Here is a 13,677-nt window from a genome sequence, read left to right on the forward strand (position 1 = left end):
ACTGCAATAATGACTCTGGCAGGGAAGGGGCTAACATTGTGGGTGATCAAGGGGTTAAATGTGAGCCTAGGGGAGTGATTCTAACTGTGGGGGGCATGGCTTCTGAAATGACCATAGAGACATGTGATCCTATATAGAAGGATCACAGGGGCTCTGTGATCATTCCAGGGAGAAGAACGGTCAGCTGTGTTTACAACAGCTGCCCGTCCTCTCTCAGTGGGGAACGATCACGGCGGTTACGGCGGCAATTGGAGCTGCCTGACCCATGCATTGGCTTCCCCGCTTTCTAGCTGCCTGCGCGCGACCAACGTAGGTCTACGTCGTTTCGATCATGAGGGCCGCACTGCCGCAGTAAAAAGGCGGTGGGCGGTCCGGAAACGGTCACTTTCAGTTATCATGCATTTTAAAGTTTAAAATTAATATACTACATAAAGGAACTACAGAAAGGACAAGGGACATTATATGCAATGCAGATATATGCAAGCTATTTGAGTAGTCAGTTTTGTTTTACCTCAATAGTGACATTGATTTCTTGTGGCCAAATGAATCATTGAAGTCATCTGTGGTACAGAAGATACACCGGTTTCTTGGAGCAACTTGCTGTCATCACCTTCCTGCCTGTGGACTGTACTTTCCTCACTTCGTCAGTATGGTTTCAGATGGTCGATGCTGTACTTGCTCTTTAGAGTGATTCCTTTGGAATTGGTTAGTGTAACCTGCTTTCCAGATATTGCCTGGATGATTAAATTCCCATGGAAGTCAGGCTCCATCCTTCCTCCTTTTCTAGAATGCTTCCTGGCATTGTATAGCAGAACTTTATCTCCTACATTAAAATTTAGAATCTTGTATTTTTTTTAACACTTTCTTCTAATATGCAATCTTCTACTTATCCTGCACCCCGCCGATGTTTTCCTTTGTGGATACTTTTGTTGTCTATATTGCAGTTTTTTTTTTCCCTCCAGGAACGTAACATAACTCCCCTCCTCTGGTAGAAGAAAATATAATCTGAAAAGCCAAAAAAGTTTTAATAAATTCTAACACCATAATGTATGAATGAAATATTGTCATGTTAATTAGAAATTACTTTTGTAGTCCAGTCATTTTTCATGGAAAAATATTACTGATAATTATCATGATTAAAATGGTTGTAAGTGTGTGTGTAATATATTGTACAGAAATGAGCGCACATCTTTAACCTCTTCACGTCCGCGCTATAGCCAAAAGACGGTTACAGCGTGGACCTTAATTGCCAGGATGTACGTCCTCCCGTGCATGAGCTGCCTGCGTGCTCCCTGTGATCAGCCAAGTCCATGAGACTCAGCTGATCACAGATCAGAGTAAGGGGCCGGTCGCGGCCCCTTACCACGTGATCAGCTGTCAGCCAATGACTGCTGATCATGTGATGTAAACAGCAGCCGGCGATCAGCTTTTTTTTTCTCCTCATGCTGTCAGTATCAGTAGAACAAAAAACAGATCGCCGCTGCCATCAGAGGGACATCGGTCCCAAAGAGGAAAAGGAGCATCTGTGCCTACTAGTGCCAAGCAGTGCTGCCCATAAGTGTCACCTACCAGTGCCTATCATTGCCCATCAGTGCTACCCATCAGTGCCACTTACCAGTGCCCTTCAGTGCCACCCATCAGTGTCGCCTTATCAGTGTCACTTATCAGTGCCCATCAGTGCCGCCTCATCAGCACACATCAATGACGGAGAAAAATTACCTGTTTGCAAAATTTTAAACTATAAAAAGCTTTTTTTTTTTCTCCATAATTTGCGATCTTTTTTTTGTTCACCAAAAAATAAAAACCCTAGTAGTGATTAAATACTGCCAAACGAAAGCTCTATTTGTTTAAAAAAAAAATAAAAATGACAAAAATTTATTTGGGTACAGTGTTGCGTGACCGCACAATTGTCATTCAACGTGCGACAGTGCTGAAAGCTGAGAACTGGCCTGGGAAGGAAGGGGGTTTAAGTACCCAGCGGACAAGTGGTTAAATATGGTTATGTTGGTTAACTTTGCCATTTAGCAGTTAAGTAACAAATAACTGTCAACTTTATGTGCCACAAAACTTAAAAAGAGCAAACAAACAATCAGAACCAGGTGAGATCTGTAGATAATAAACAATTATTATATATACTATGGAAATTTTTTTTAATGAAGCTGTGAGAAAAAAAACAACTCACTAGCAGGTCAACAGTAACCTCAGATGGGAAAACTGCTTCTCTAACATACATTAGTCGGAATGGGGAATATTTGGTTGTGGTGTGGACCTTTGATCGCAATGAAAACAGCGTAGCATCCAAGAACACATCCCAGCTATTTTGCTGTTCATTAACTAATTTACTTAGAGCTCTAGAATGAAAAAAGAGTAAAAGCAAGATAAAAAAAAAAAATATATATATATATATGCGCTCTGGGAAATAATGCAGGGTTTCCGGCTCTAACCATACACAAATATGAACATGTGCAATGCTGAAAGAACATTACTTAAAGTGAAACCTGTGGAGCAAATTTCTAATCCTGGATAACAACAAAACTTGAATTAAAACTTGTCACTTTATGTTATGATTTTTTTTTCATCCAGGCCGTTGGTCTGTGGATAGGCAGCTGTCACACTCCTTTCTATCCCCAAAAGACTGCACATCCTGTAGTTGAGCTTAAAAAAAAAAAAATACAGAAATATAAAATTATAATAAAGTGGAGAGATAAAATATTAAATCATTTTCAAAACAATGCTACTTTGAAAGTACACATACTTGATTCACAGATTCTCTGCCCTGGTCGGAAAGTATTCTTTTAAGGCATCCATGTCTACAGCTGCAAGAAAAAGTATGTGAACCCTTTGGAATGATATGGATTTCTGCATAAATTGGTCATAAAATGTGATCTGATCATCATCATCTAAGTCACAACAATAGACAATCACATGACTAGCGTAGAACAGATGTCACTATAAACCTGGCTGAACGGCCAACCCACCACCCACTTGCACCCTTTCACCTTTACCTTATCCCAATAATCGAGATGACACAGTGAGTGGAATAAAATTGGCCATAGCAGCCCTTTTATTAACCAATTTCAAATTAAATTAACATAAATTAACATAAAGGAAAAAAACATTCCTTAAAACAGTAACGTCAAAAAACAGTTAAAGCTTTTGTTGGTCTTTGAGGCCCCCCATTTTAATGTTCAGATAAATACTACACTGCGGGCCTACTTAAACATACTAGGCCTCCAGCCGTAAAACTCCAGCTTTGAGACAACACTCTACCTGCAGTGTACCCATGTTTCCTTCCAGTCAAACTGACCTCAACTGGAACGCACCAGAGGGAACCTACCACCAGTGCGTCCCGAACCATTACCTTGACTTAAAGGTTCTTGCACCTGCCAGCAAAGACCAACAAAAAGACGCCACCGCACGCCAAGGGTGAAGCCTTACCCTTGAGTGCCCCTACACACCCCCAACGCCCGCTGCATACCGTCCTGCAACCCCAGAGCCCACAGGTCAGTCCCCACAGCATTTAGGTGCACCCCATCGCCCCGCAAGTACCTCCAGGTCTCAACCTCCAACTCCAGATGCCTTACGACCACGCCTCCATTGCGACAAACAAATTTTCCCACCGCCTTGTTAACTTTTATGCGGGCCCTGTTGACACGCTCCACCGACCTGGCCAAACGCCAGGAAGTACGGGCGACTATGTCAGACCAGACGATGATCAGGTCTGGGAAGGACACACGGAGACGCAGGAAATCCAATTTTATGTCCCGTATAAGTTCCCGCATGGATCTAACCGCCAGATCATTACCCCCCACATGAAGCACCAGCACATCCGGATGTCTGTCCCACCGAGCAAATTTGTAGACCTCAGGCACCACTCTGCTCCACATCATACTTGGCCCCCCCAGCCAGCGGACGCAGGCTTCCTGTCTGGTGAAACCTAGCTGTCTACCACCGGGACAGACATCTGCTCGCCTGGCACCCCAAAACACATAGGAGTGTCCCAATATCCAGACGAGGCACGGTTCACCTGAAAGAAACAAAACAAAAGGCAAAATAACAGCAAACCCCCCGCAGGTTCCTCGTACATACACAGACGCACATACCAAATCCCCAACGACAATCACAACAGATGAGGACGAACATACAACGAAAACCTCTTCGAATCCCACCTACCAATGCGCTTAACCGCATCCTCATCCAACCCCTGTCGGGCGGCCTCCGTGGCCGCCCCAATGCGGAAGGAGTGTGAGGCATAGCATTTCGCATCCAAACCCAAGACACTCAAACACTTACGGAACAACCCGATGAATTGATATCTGGACAAGGAAGCCCCATCAGCATGCACTAAAAATGAGCCACCCACCTGCGGCCGTACGGCCAAAAATGCCCGAGCAGCACCCACCGGGCACAAAGGCGATGCCGGCATGGCAAACGCCTCTACCCAACTGATCCGTTTTGAGCAAAATGCGAACTTCCTCCCCCCCGGCAGGACACATCCTGCGCCAACAGGCCCCCTGAAACACCCTTAGAGGGGCTCATCAATTCCCCAATCCGAAAGGCCCCAAAAAACACCAGGCAGAACTCTGCCCGAAAAAGGAGGACCTCATAAGCAGAAAAACACAGCGTACCCAATGCAGCGGAAATATCCAGCAAGAGGGGAAAGGATACAGGGCGCCTACCGTCCTTACGGCGATGGGCCCGCCCATACCCCTTCAGAGCTTGCCGAACAACGAAGTCCTTTGTAAAATCGTAACTACCCTGCAACTTAAACAAGAAGGCCAGGCCGGCCAACTTGGGAGCCACGGCAGACGCCGACCCACCCTTCTCAAACTGTTGCGCCAGAAAGTAAAGAACCACCCACCGAACCTCCAGATCCCCACTATCCAGCTCCGCCAAACGCAGCACCTCCCTCCACTCGAGCCATACTTTGGAATATGCTGACCACGTAGCCTCACTTACAGACCGTTGGATCCAGCCAGCGAGGACCCCAAGGCAATCTCCCACAGCCAATCGGGACACGGGACCCCTTGTTGCTCCGCCTCCGGCGCCAGCTCTCAAAACCGGTCCCACTGAAAACGAGACAAGGCGTCAGCTATCGTGTTAACCACCCCCGGAATGGGCACAGCATAAAGAAAAACATTCAATTTAAGGCAACACAACACCAATTGTCGCAGCAGCCGAACCACCGGCTGCGAGGAAGCCGAGGAGTGGTTAATCACCTGTACCACTGCCATGTTGTCGCAGTGCAGACGAACCCTCAAATCCCGGAATGTGTCCCCCCAAATCTCCATGGCGAGCACCACCGGAAACAGTTCCAAAAGTACCATGTTCCGAAGGAGACCTGCCTCCGACCATGACGCAGGCCAAGGCGCCGCGCTCCACCGCCCCCGACAGAAAGCCCCATAACCAGTGGAACCCGCCGTGTCCGTGTACAGCTCCAGGTCAAAATTGCTGACTGGCCCCGACATCCACAAAGCCCTCCCATTGTAGTCGACCAAGAAACTGTGCCACAGTCGCAGGTCCTCCCTATAGTCCTTGTTGAGGTGGATAAAGTGCGCAGGGGATGTTACTCCCGCCGTGGCCGCCGACAGCCTCCTACAAAAAATCCGACCCATTGGCAAAATCCGGCACGCAAAGTTCAGCTTGCCCAACAACGACTGCAAGCAGCGAAGCTGGATTTTGTGAAGGCCCAAGACAGCCCGAATCTCCGACTTGAGAGCCGAAAGCTTGTCCTCCGGCAAGCGACATTCCATAACGTCGGAATACACCACAATGCCCAAGAAGCTAAGCATCGTGGTAGGGCCCTCCGTTTTTTCCGGCGCAAGCGGAATCCCAAACTGAACCGCCATGTGCTGCAACGTAGCAAGAAGCACGGCACACACGTTGGAGGAAGGCGGACCCACGCAAAGGAAATCATCCAAATAATGAATGAGGGAATTCTTCCCAGACACGTCCTGTACCACCCACTCCACAAAAGAGCTGAACGTTTCAAACAATGCGCAAGAAATAGAACAACCCATAGGGAGGCAGCGGTCTACATAATAAGCCCCCTGCCACCGACAACCCAACAGGTCAAAACTATCCGGATGAACCGGAATCAGCCTAAAGGCGGCTTCATTATCAGCCTTGGCCATGAGTGCCCCCCACCCATAGCGCCGAACCCAAAACACAGCCGCATCGAAAGGCGTATAAGCCACCGTGCAGGCTGCCAAATCAATCGTGTCATTCACCGACCCCCCCTTTGGGAAAGAGAGATGGTGAATGAGGCGAAACTTATTGACCTCCTTTTTGGGCACCACACCCAGCGGAGAAACCACCAAATTAGGCAATGGAGGAGCGGGAAACGGGCCACCCATACGACCCAACGCCACCTCCTTTGCTTCCCGGAGCGTCCCTTACCCCGTTTGAAACAGCGAGACAACGGATGGGCACCCCTGCAACCCGAGCATTCGTGCTTGTAGCGACAGGACCCCCCGAACTTACAGGGACCCTCGTTGAATTGCCAACAGCAACCCCGCCGCTTTGTGACTGACTGCCCGGAGTAGAAGAACCGCCGCCCCCCCTGGAAAAACTGCTGGGGAGCCCGCGCAGACGACATAAGCCGCATCCAGAGGCTAATGTCCTTGTGGTCCCAACGCAGCGACTGTCGAATGGCCTTCTGCTGACGGAACTGCTCATTATACCGCAGCCACGCCGTACCCCCATACACCCTGTAAGCCTCACCAATAGCATCCAAGTAACAGAAGAGAGCCGAACAATGTTCGGGGTTCTTCTCCCCAATCACACTAGCTAGAATCGCGAACGCCTGCAACCAGTTCGCGAAAGTGCGGGGGATTAACCGATACCGCCGCTTCGCCTCATCCTCCTTCTTCTTCTCCTCTGGCTTGATCCTATCCAAGTTAAATTTCTCCAGCGGCAAAAGAGTAAAGATTTCCACGTACTCACCCTTGACAATCTTCTCCCTGACCTCTGCCTTCAGATGCGCACCCAACGGTCCCTCGAAGCAAACATAGACTTCGCACCGCGCCGAGTCATCCAACCGGACCGTGTCCCCCTTCTTAGCACTGTCCCCAAGCACAGCCACCTTTTCCGACCCCCCTGCCGCGTCCCCCACCGATGTGGAAGCGGCCTCAGGCGACGGCTCGACCGCCACAGCCTGCACGCCAACCACCCCCTGGACCCCAGGTGCTGGCACAAGCCCCGCCGTCACCCCCCCAGAAGCGGGCGGGACCCACACCGCCGCTGGCGAGGGGCTAGCACCCCCCTGCGTGTCGAAGCGCCCGACCAGCTCCCGCAGACCAGACAGCAAGGAAACTAACGCCCCATCCGACCCCACAGCAGCAGGCATACCACCCGCCAACTGGACAGCTAACCCCCCCACCCTAGTGGGCAACCGCGACCCCGACGCGCCGCCCCCACCTAAACCCAACAGTTCACGTAAAGAATCACAGACAGACACAGAAGTCTCACACTCACCGGGCTGCCCAGGGGTGGTCCCGGCAGCCACTGCTCCGGAAGCCTTCTCAGCTGGGCCGCTCAAAGTCGCCTCCTCGTCCGAACCCGACAGCTCGCCTTCTAAACCGATCCATCGCAGGTGGAGATGCCTCCGCGGAGGGCCGTGTAGGGGGCCTGCCCCCGGATGCCCGCGAACCGTGTGGTCGTCCTGCGGCTCCCCGCACACCGGTCCCGCCTCCAGATGATGTTCCGGCAGCACCCCCCGAGCCTGGAGCGCCCGCTGTGGCACGACCTGTGCCCCTCCACTGATCTGAACCCCCCGGGCCTAGAGGGTCTCGGGCACCTATGGGGGCTGCTGGCCAAGGCATCGGAGGGCTGGCAGCCTCATTACTGCTCCTCCCTCGCCGAGACTCCTCCCCAACACCGATAACCTCAGGAGAGGAGTCCGCATTCCTGCCCGACTGCCGCCCAGGGGGAGGGGGAGGGGAAACTGAGGCACGCCTACCCCTCCCACCCCCTGAGCTCCGCTGCTGCCGAGGATTCCTCCCAGCCGCGCCGCCGGCCGAAGCAGTGGGGTCCCGATTGGGGCTCCTAAGAGATTTCACAGCACGGGGGGGGGGGGGAGTCCGGGGAGAAACGCTCCGGAGGCCTGGTTCTCCGAGCGCGAGTGGAGTCCCGCCCCCCCGCCGACGCGGCCGGGCTCCGTTCGCCCAGCACCGCCTCGACCTGAGCCTGAACCCAGGCCGCCCCATGAACTGCGGCCGCGGTGCGGAGGTGGGAGAGCAAGCCGTCCAGCTCGGCCATCCTAGTGGGGAGAAGCAGGGGACAGCAGGCAGGTGCGGGGGAGAATGTGGAGGAGAAGGCTAGCCGAAAGCAGGGGGGGGGATGAAGCTGCGTGGGCTAGCTGGATGTCAGCATGACACAGCAGGAGGGAGAGGAGCCGTGCAGCCGGGAGGTAAGCCTGCTTGTGGAGGGAGGGAGGGGGGGCACACCATGCGGTGGATGCACACCGCCACACACCACGCGGTGGATGTACAGTAACCTACAGGGAGGAAGAGCGGGCCGGCCGGGAAGGGAGCCCAGTACACCGCCACACACTAGTGAACCTGTGAACCCCACACGTGGAGGGAGAGCGGGCGCGGGTATAGCCTGCGGGGGGGGGGGGCGGGAGACAGAGTCCACCGCTGCACTTGTGCAGAAAAGAACACCCTGCATGGAGGAAGAGCGGGCGCTAGTACAGCCTGCGGGGGGAGGGGGGAGGAAGGAGTGAGAGGTGAGAGGCAGCGCAGCAGCAGCGCCGCCGCCTCCGAGGGGGGGGGGAGCGGGGCGACAGCCAGAGAGCCCGATGTGCAGCCCAGGGGAAGGGAGGGAAAGCCAGGTACAGCAGGGGCAGACACCAGGAGGGCACCAGGCGCGGAGGGAGGGAGGCAAGGGGGACACTACCTCACCCTGGGACGCTTCTTCTGCCGAGTGAGGGGATTTTGGTGCCCCCCCCAGCAGATCCCACCTCTTCCTGCCTGCCAGCCCCACCTCCCCCTGAAGCTAACCTAAACAACTTAGGCTCCCCCCCATGACGCCACTGTCTAACTTGTTTCCTAACTTAACCCCTTCCACTCCCCTGTCCACCTAGTCATGCTGGCCCTATGCTATTGCTCCGCTCCTGCTCCGGGCCTCTCTGTCTGCTTAAGGCTGGGTTTCCACTAGTGCGACTTCAAAGTCGCGCGTCTTCAATAGCGACTTTGTACTTTGATAAACGCGCGACTTGTGTACGAATTTACAACGACTTGTTGCGGCTACGACTTGTTGCGACTTTGATGTATGCGACTTGCACATAAAAGATTCCTTTTCCTGCTAGTGATGTAATTCCTTTTCCTGCAAGTGATGTCATTTCCTGTTTTGGAATAGTAGTGTATGTTGCAGGAAACATGTTGGCTATGCAGTATGTTGGAGCAGCAGTAATTATGGCTGCTGTAGCAGCTGTTATTGATGAGGAAGAAGAGGACAGGAGAAGGAGAAGGCATCGCTTCTGGATCAATCCTGTCATCTCCCAAAGGGAAGAGAGAGGCCAGTTCAGGATCCTTTATCATGACCTCCGTGCTCATGAAGACAAATTCTTTAATTACACACGGATGTCAATTAAAAGGTCAGAACATATGTTCATGTCAACTCTTTAACAAATATGTCTCTATGTATGTTATTTTTTACATGGATAATGTTGATAAATGCCATATATGTTTTTTTTTTACAGTTTTGATGAATTGTTGGCTCTGCTCTCCACACATCTAGAGAGACAAAACACTAGATTCAGAAGGAGTATTCCGCCCATAGAAAGACTGATTATCACATTGAGGTAAATTTTCCAACCTACTTACCTCCTGAGGCATTTGGAGAGACACATTATCATGTAATTATCATGTAACATATATGTAGTAGTGGTTGTGATTATGTTTGCCATGTTTTTTTCAACAGTGTCTTTCTCCTGCCTATCTTCTTCCTTCATTTCCTCAGGTACCTTCGTCCAAGCCAGTTTATGCATCATTCTAACATTATTTTTTTATTTTTAGGTACCTGGCAACTGGACATACCTTTACAAGTTTACATTATGAGTTCTTGGTTGGCAAAACTACTGCCAGCTATATTATCCATGATACCTGCAGAGCCATCTGGAATGTTCTTAAGGATTTGGTCCTGAAGAAACCCACTACAGAAGACTGGTGCAAGATAGCAGAATATTTCTGGGACCACTGCAATTTTCCAAATTGTGTTGGTGCAATTGACGGAAAACACATTAGAATATTGAAGCCCATTGGCAGTGGAAGTAAATTCTTCAACTACAAAAAATACTTTTCTTTTGTCTTACTAGCAGTGGCTGATGCCAAATACTGTTTTAGCTATGTAGACATAGGTTCGTATGGAAGCAGCTCAGACTCGAGCATATTTGCGAGATCCACATTCGGAAGAATGTTGAGGGAAGATGGACTTCAGCTGCCACCGGACTGTCCACTACCAGGGACAAACGGACCACCACAGCCATTTGTTTTTGTTGGAGATGAGGCTTTCGCTCTCAGTCATCATCTCTTAAGGCCCTATTCAAATCGGTCTCTGACTGTGGAAAAAAGAGTTTTCAACTACCGCTTAACCAGGGCAAGACGAGTTGTTGAATGCGCCTTTGGAATTTTAGCTAACAAGTGGAGGTTCCTGCACACATCTATCAATTTAAAAATGGATAATGCAATATGTGCAGTCAAAGCAGCATGTGTTCTTCACAACTATGTTGCACTTCGTGATGGGTACAATCATGAAGATTGTGGCATGAATGACATGGAGGGTGCAAGTTTGAGTGCCAGTAGGGGCACAAGCAATGGTGCTACTGTGCGTGAGGGATTCACATCCTTTTTCATGTCTGCTGCTGGTTCTGTCCCCTGGCAGCTGGACGCTATTTCATAATGTATCACACGTTCCAACACAGTCCAATTTTGAATAAAATTCTGTTATGTTTTCCTTATATTTCTGTGCAATTATAACCAAAGTCTGCATATTGTTCCAGTTCTAGCTATAATAAAAATACATTGCTTAACCTTCTGTTTTGCTGTTTTCTACTGTAGATATAATTATATAGCATACACACATTATTGACAGTACTATAGAAGCAAAAATAATCCAAACAAAAACCACAGAGTAGAGTAACAAGGTAATTTTTTTTATTTTTTTTTTTTTTCAAAATTTAGAAAAAAATAAACTTTTTATAACAACATCACCAATGTTTTGGAGATACCAGCACCAAAACAATGAAAAAATAAATTAACAGGTAAAATGTTAACAACACCAAAAACAAAAAAAATTACAATTCCTGGTATATAATTGGAGATTCAGTGGACCCAGAATGAGAAATATTTGATGGGCCAGATGGGCTTGGGTAATCACTTGCAGATCCCTGACGGTATTGCCTTTCCGGGAAAGGCGTAACCTGCATGGGAGCAGGTTGGTAAGGTCTTGGTGTGCCAAGGGTGGAGGCAATAGGGGGCGGTATTGGGTGCAACATGCGGGGCCTGGAGATATTCGGCATGTTGCCATACTCATCGTAGTATGGGCGATTAACTTGGTGCCCATACTGTGAACTTGGTGGTGGTGGTGGTGGTGGTGGTGGTGGTGGGTACTGGTAATTGGGGGGATATGTGTGGTGGGGGGGGGGGGGTTTCCATACATGCTGTAGAGCTTGCCTCCCCAACCACAAAAGATTGGGCGGTTGACATGAGAGCCATCCTTAGTGCATACTTTTTCTCAGGGGGGACCTGCTTGCACATACCCAACAACACGGTCATGAAAGCAGTGTCATCACACATGCTTTCCTTCATGTGTGCGTTCATTTCCTTCACCACCTTCAGAACCTCCTCCATGGGTTTACCACCCCTAGGATTCGCCCTTGATGAAGACCTTGAGGAAGATCTTCGTGAAGGCCTTTGTTCTGTACTAGGCCCTGGTTCAGCCTCCACCGCAGCAGGAGAATCAATAATGGACAATGGTCTTGATATTACTCCCTCTGATTCCTCACCATCAGGGTCAGGGTCACCAGGGTCTTGGCATCCCTCCTCCTCCTCCTCCTCCGCTGCCGCCTCCTGTGACCCCTCCTGCTGTTCAGAACCAAGTGAGGAGTCTTGCCAGCTTGCTTGGGTTCTGAAATATAATGAATACATTTCAAATTTTAGGAATATTAATATATTTTATATGTCAACTACAGTATCTAAAAAAATGCTGACAACTTACTCTCGCATCTCCAACACCGGCCTTGAAAATTCCAGCTCCTGGGCATGCGCATAGGGGACAATCCTGGAGGACCCAGAACCACTCCTTGCTTCTCGTAATTTTCTGAGATAGCGGTTATAGCAGTCCTTTATGCTTCTCCATCTGGTTTGTAAGGAGTGCACTGAAAAAAAGAAAATAACGGTACTGTACTGTACATATGGGGGCAAGCAGCAATGTGATAAATTGCATATATGAAACACTTACATTTTTCAGTCCGTTCTGTACTTGTAAGACAGTCCCAATTTTCAAAATAGATCCTTGCAATCTCCAGCCATGCTCTCTCCTTCCTCACATGGTCCTTATATAAGGGGTCTCGGGTGTCGTATATTGAGGGGCGAGCTCTGACCAGACGTATAATCTCCTCATTATCATGAGAAGTTCTTTTATTCTTCCTGGATCTTGGCATGCTTGCTGTATATAACACTCTCCTCTCCTCTGCTAACTATGGGAAGTGATGTTCTTGGGAGGTGCAGAGATCATGTGATTTGGGGCGGAACATAACAATAAAAAAAATTTACTGTAAACTTCCGTGCAAATCGCAACGAAGTCGAGACGAAGTCGCGTTCAAAACCGTGTACTGCGACTTCGTTGCGACTTACATTACCTTCTATGAGGGACATATCGCACTAAAGTCGGCCCAAAGTAGTGCAAGAAGCAATTTTGAAGACGCTGCGTCTTGAGTCGCAGCAGTGGAAACGGTCCATATTGAAAACAATGGGTTTTGACTTGTCATGCGACTTGACATGTGTCAAGTCGCACCGCAAGTCGCACTAGTGGAAACCGAGCCTAAGTCCGAACGGGACATATGTTTTTCCCAGGAAACTCCTGTGAAGGCTGAGATTGCTGACACCTGGACCCGTAATGAACTGACAGATAAAGATAGATCTAGAGATAGGTCTAGGCCTGATTGTAGGAACCCCAGAACGTCTTGTATGGTAGGAATCACATCAGGACCACTTCTAGGAGACAAAAAACTGGAGAACTTCGCCCAGATTCTTTCGTACACCCTATTGGTGCTGCTTCGTCTAGCACTCAAAAGGGTAGGGATGGCTTCTTCCGGACATCCTAATGCCTCCAATCTCCCCCTCTCAAGAACCACACCTTGAGGTGTAGTCGAGCTGGGCACAGATGAAAGGTAGGGCCTTGTGACAGAAGATCCGGCCTGAGAGGTAGAGTTACAGGCGTCTGGTAACTGAGCAGGGATAATAGGGGAAACCATGGCCTGTTGGGCCAATATGGGATCACAGCTAAGACCTCCACCGCCTCCGTCCTGAGTCTCCACAGGAACTGGAGAATAATCGGAGTTGGAGGGAAGGCGTAGGCTCTGCGAAACTTCCAACGGTCCGTGAGAGCGTCGACCCAAATGGCTCGGGGGTCTTGGGAACCTTGTGTAGTATTTTGCAAGTTTCTTGTTGCCTA

General features: G+C 49.7%; 1 protein-coding gene across 1 annotated transcript; it reads left to right on the forward strand.

Moving 5' to 3' along the window:
* Positions 1–3,023: 3,023 nt before the first annotated feature.
* On the forward strand, positions 3,024–13,096 carry LOC309567409 (uncharacterized protein; the record flags this gene model as incomplete). The annotated part of the gene is made up of 3 exons (XM_082272809.1): positions 3,024–3,031; positions 10,248–10,789; positions 13,077–13,096. The coding sequence occupies 3 exons, from the start codon at positions 3,024–3,026 to the stop codon at positions 13,094–13,096; spliced, it is 570 nt and encodes a 189-aa protein (XP_082128935.1).
* Positions 13,097–13,677: the final 581 nt, after the last annotated feature.

This window comes from Pelophylax lessonae, assembly GCF_965119305.1.
Source record: "Pelophylax lessonae genome assembly, chromosome: 11".
In the NCBI taxonomy this organism is placed as follows: Eukaryota; Metazoa; Chordata; class Amphibia; order Anura; family Ranidae; genus Pelophylax; species Pelophylax lessonae.